This window comes from Sinocyclocheilus rhinocerous, unplaced genomic scaffold, assembly GCF_001515625.1.
Source record: "Sinocyclocheilus rhinocerous isolate Xijiao unplaced genomic scaffold, SAMN03320098_v1.1 scaffold2764, whole genome shotgun sequence".
NCBI lineage: Eukaryota > Metazoa > Chordata > Actinopteri > Cypriniformes > Cyprinidae > Sinocyclocheilus > Sinocyclocheilus rhinocerous.
Genome location: NW_015650694.1, coordinates 173,578 through 178,825, shown reverse-complemented (window position 1 = coordinate 178,825; position 5,248 = coordinate 173,578). Strand labels below are relative to the sequence as shown.

At 36.0% G+C, this 5,248-nt stretch overlaps 1 protein-coding gene across 3 annotated transcripts in view; it reads left to right on the top strand.

Annotated features, from left to right (window-relative positions):
• Positions 1 to 1,249: 1,249 nt before the first annotated feature.
• The window catches only part of LOC107712205 (mitogen-activated protein kinase-binding protein 1-like), a 28,209-nt gene continuing 24,210 nt past the window's right edge, over positions 1,250 to 5,248 (top strand). For all 3 annotated transcript variants that reach the window (XM_016517366.1, XM_016517365.1, XM_016517364.1), the window contains exons 1-6: positions 1,250 to 1,454; positions 2,384 to 2,475; positions 2,891 to 2,953; positions 3,674 to 3,731; positions 3,810 to 3,980; positions 4,055 to 4,192. In XM_016517366.1, the coding sequence (XP_016372852.1) occupies positions 1,347 to 1,454; positions 2,384 to 2,475; positions 2,891 to 2,953; positions 3,674 to 3,731; positions 3,810 to 3,980; positions 4,055 to 4,192 (630 nt within the window). In that variant the 5' untranslated portion in view covers positions 1,250 to 1,346. The remainder of the gene's footprint in view (positions 1,455 to 2,383; positions 2,476 to 2,890; positions 2,954 to 3,673; positions 3,732 to 3,809; positions 3,981 to 4,054; positions 4,193 to 5,248) is intronic.

Sequence of the window (5,248 nt, the reverse complement as noted above, 5' to 3'; positions counted from 1 at the left end):
AATTACAAGAATTAAGTCAAATATTTTGATAATAATGTCAAAATTACAAGAATTAAGTGGAAATATTTTGAGAATAAAGTCAAAATTACAAGAATTATTCAAATATTTTGAGAATGAAGTCAAAATTACAAGAATTAAGTGGAAATATTTTGAGAATAAAGTCAAAATGACAAGAATTAAGTCAAAATATTTTGAGAATAATGTCAAAATTACAAGAATTATTCAAATATTTTGAGAATAAAGTCAAAATTACAAGAATTAAGTCAAAATATTTTGAGAATAAAGTCAAAAATACAAAAAATTAATTCAAATATTTTGAGAATAAAGTCAAAATTACAAGAATTAAGTCAAAATATTGTGAGAATAAAGTCAAAATTACAAGAATTAAGTCAAAATATTTTGAGAATAAAGTCAAAATTACAAGAATTAAGTCAAAATATTTTGAGAATAAAGTCAAGATTACAAGAATTAAGTCAAAATATTTTGAGAATAAAGTCACATAATTGAAAAACACATTATTGTAAGACATTGTTTGTATTTCGCTATAAAAAATTACAGAATTTGAAAGCTGAGACTTTGTTTTATATTAAAAGCACCAAAAGCACAAAGCTTATTGCTATTATTGGGTGGCTGCGCACTACAAATAATGAATGCATTCGAAGATGTGAAATATTATTTCCAATCATACTGTCCCTGAGAGTATGTGACTCATGGTATGATTTCTGCTTAATTCTCGTAATTTTGACTTCATTCACAAAATATTTTGACTTAATTCTTGTAATTTTGACTGTATTCTCAAAATATTACGACTTTAATTTCGTAATCTTAGATTTTTTTGTATTATTATTCTTTAACGTGGCACTGAAACGCCGTCGTAGCAGGTCGCTAAACTAAAAAAAGTCAAGCGATCCGGAGTGGTTTGTTTTCACAATGCGTATCTTTTGTGCTCAGATCACTTAAAAGGACCAAGTGTGAAAACACCCTTTTCTTTTCTTCTTCTTGCTTTATTGCCAGCTACTGTGCTGTGATGCAGTCAGGATTTATTTAAGATCATTTCTTATTTTCTTCTTCAATACATTTTCATTTTCATTGTTTTATGTTAATTGTTACTCTGCCCCAACTCCAAATCCATCAGGAGTCAGCCTCTTTATCAGGCTCATGAATATGTAATCACAGCGGAACGTCATGCGTCACAGAGGCCAATCAGATCGCCGGACGCGCTGATTAGCGCCGCTGGAGTCCGTGGAGATTCATTCAAACGCGACTGAGCGCGACTCGCTCGACTTTACTGTGGTGTTTTACTGGAGTTTACCGCGCTCGTGTGTGAATGCAGGACTCTGAGGGACATGGAGGCTTTTACCATCAAGAGTCGCATTAAGAGTCTCCTGCGCTCGCCGTCCATCAAACTCAGAAGGAGCCGCAGCGGCCGCATCAAAGACAGTCTGTCCAGCAAGGTAAAGAAACTCACTGCTATTATTATTATTAATAATATTATTATTATAGCGCTGCGCTTCAGAACCGCGCCAGTATGTATCAGGTCACTCAGACATTTGTAACAATCATTTAAAATTTGTAACAAGTATTTCATCACTGTAACAAACATCGAACGCAACATCAAACGAACCGCTGCGCGTTCTGAAGAGTTCGTGTCCTTTGATCTGTTTCTGATTGAGTTCCGATTAGTTTGTCTTTTGATCTTGTGTGAAGCTCATCTAGACTGAAGATCTCAGATGATGATGTTGTCAGTGTTTTTCGGACTCTTTCGCATGTCGACATCACTGTAAATCCAGCACGAGAGTCAATAATAATATCGACAGAGCAAACCTCTTAAACGCATCAGCACATTCCCATGATGCTCCTGTGTTGACTTTGAGCTCTTGAAAGGTCTTTAGTTCTGAGAAACAATGATCATTATTCATTAATGCATTAATCAGCAGTAAAGCAAATTAACTTGCTGTCTATAGATCAGTTATTTCCCCACCTTAAAAACTGTTTGCTTTTTATTGTCATAAATAAATAAATAAATAAATAAATAAATGTATGTATGTATGTATGTATGTATGTATGTGTGTGTGTGTGTGTGTGTGTGTGTGTTTATATTATAGTTTATTTATATCATATTTATTTTAGAAATATTAAAAATAATTTATTTTATATATTTATTCATATTTATTATATATAACATAAATATTTAAATATATAGAATTAATTTTATATGTTTATTAATTTATTATACATAGTATGTAAAAGTATTTATTTAATAATTATTATTATTATTATTTTTTTTTTTTTTTAAATTGTTTAGATTCACCCATAAATGTTTTGTTGTCTGTGTAATACAGTGATATTTATTTTGATCATTATGTTTTTCCTATCATCTCAGGTGACTCTAGAGAAAGTCCTGGGCATCACGACTGCAGGAAACAGTGGTTTAACATGTGATCCGTGTTCAGGAACGGTGGCCTATCCAGCCGGGTGAGTTCACAACATGCATAAAGATCATTAATGAAGTTAATGGATGCATATAGAGCTTATTTAATCTGTTAAGGGAAGATGAGCAGTCTGTTCAATGCCTTATACTGTCTTTAAGTCATGACTACTTCTCAAAAATCTTTTTAAAATTATTTAGTTTAAGTAGGTTTTTTTTGTGGAAAGACATCAAATATGTTAAATTAATAAATGCATTAGATTAAATATGGCATCTTCCTGTTTCCTACTGTAGCAATGTGTTGTTAATTGTAAGGAAAGCAGATCTCAGTCCTTGTGGCTCTTTCCCAAGAGTATTACAGCGATTAACCAGCTTTTAATGAAAATACAAAGATTAGTTGAAGATTTAGGCCTATTAATGGACTCGCGCAGTGAACGCAGTGCTTGTTTCTGTTTCATTCAGGTGTGCCGTTGTGTTACTGAACCCAGCCACAAACACACAACAGCATCTCATCAACTCATCCAGGTGAAGAGCTACAGTATCACACGTCATTCAGTCGTGTCAGGCATAAATACTCTAGTGTTTGTGTCGAGTGTCATCCAGATGTTAAAGGATTTATGATAAAAATGAAAGCTGAACACGTCCTCATATGGCCATCCCAGATTAGGATGAGTTTGTTTCTTCATCAGATTTGTAGAAATGTAGTATTGCATCAGTGTCTCACTGCAAGTGAATGGGTGCCGTCAGAATGAGAGTCCAAACAGCTGATAAAAACATCACAATAATCCACAAGTAATCCACAGCACTCCAGTCCATCAGTTAACATCTGGAGAAGACAAAAGCTGAAACAAATCCAGCATTAAGACGAGTCCATGATCCATAATCCCAGTTAAGAAAAATATGTTCTAAGAATGTTTTGCTAACGTTCCCATTAAGTTATGAAAATATTTCTTAATGTTCACTGAACGTTCAAAACATCCAGTTTTTTAAAAATGTTTTAAAACTTTTTTTTTTTTGTCTGTTATGTGAAAATTAAGGGAACATTCTGTTTTAGAGTTTGGACTCTCATTCTGACGGCACCCATTCACTTGCAGTGAGACACTGATGCAATGCTACATTTCTCCAAATCTGATGAAGAAACAAACTCGTCTCGGATGAACTGAGGGTGAGCACATTTTCAGCACATGCTCATGTTTAGGTGAATTCTTCCATTAACCTGCGTGTTGTGAATCTGTGGTTCTTCAGGAAGAGCATCAGCACGTTGTCGTTCTCGTCAGACGGCAGGTTTCTGGTCACTGGAGAGGTCAGCAGTCAGTCTCACACGTGTGTAGTTGTGGTCAGTGGTTGTGTGACTAGTTAACGGTCGGTGTGTGTTGTTCAGAGCGGTCGTCTGGCGGCGGTGTGTGTGTGGGACGTGAGCGAGGGCTCGCTGGTCTCTCAGCTGCAGGAGCACAAGTACGGCGTGTCCTGCGTGGCCTTTTCCCCCAACGGCAAATACATCGTGAGCGTGGGATCGCAGCACGACATGAGCGTCAACCTGTGGGCCTGGAAGGTAGGGTAATCACCCAGCATGCCCTGCAGCGCGTCCCTGCATCACTGCATGTGTTCACTCTGTGGTTCCTGCAGAAGAGCGCTCTGATGGCGGTGAATAAGGTGTCCAGTAAGGTGACGGCCGTGTCCTTCTCAGAGGACGGCTCTTATTTCGTCACAGCGGGGAACAGACACGTCCGCTTCTGGTATCTGGAACCGCCTCACGCTGATCAGGTACATTAATGATGGCAAAACCTGTTTCCCTCTAAACCATCCACGATCAGACTTTTTCATGTTTATTGGTAATCTTCGATGTCTGATTCTGACCACCTTCCTCCAGTTACTTCAAATTTGTTAATAAAAGCAGCTTCATATGTTTATAATATTTTCATTTAGCAGATTAGAGATGGATGATGATGATATAGTTACGTTCTGTAAACAATCAAGTAGTTGAGATTTGCTGTATTTTATATTTCGCTTTACGTGAGCATATCAAACTCTATATAAAGAGCTCTTGCAACGAAAATCCTAAAATCATGTTTCTGGCATTCTGATGAGCTGATATTTAATACATTGTAGTAAAACTATGATATATTTTATTTTTTATTTTATTTAAAATATTATTTATTTAATTAAGTTGGCTTGAAAAAGCTAACTTACTGAAATCCTATTTAAACTTCTTCTTCTTCTGAGACCAAACCTTAAAATGTATCTCCTCCTAGACTATTAAAGCTACAGCCACCAAACTCGGGTCAGACCTTCAGACTGGTCTGACTCGGGTTGCTATATCTTTTCTAACTGATCCGGCTTAAGGTTTTCGTAAACCAGACTATCAAAACCACCTAAAATCCCATAGACTTTCATTGAGGGGTGTGAAAACTTTTATACAATAAGACTTATGGTGTATTTAAGCTCTCTATTGCTATAGCAAAGCTTAACAACTCCCTACTGAAAAAACAGCTAAAACCAGCCTAAGCTGATTGACTGCTTTGGCTGGTCTCCCAAGCTGGTTTTAAAGTGGTTTTGGCCACTGTTTTAGCAGGTCAGGCTGGTCTTAGCTGTTTTTTAGCAGTTTTTTTACTAAATCAACTGGTTTTAGCTGGTTTTAGCATTGAAACATGCTAACAAAATACTAGTAACTTGCTAATCATGCTAACAACATGCTAGCATCATGCTAGTAACATGTTAATCATGCTAGAATCAAGCTAATCATGCTAGAATCATGTTAGTAACATGCTAATCATGTTAACAACATGCTAGTAACTTGCTAATCATGCTAGAAACATGCTA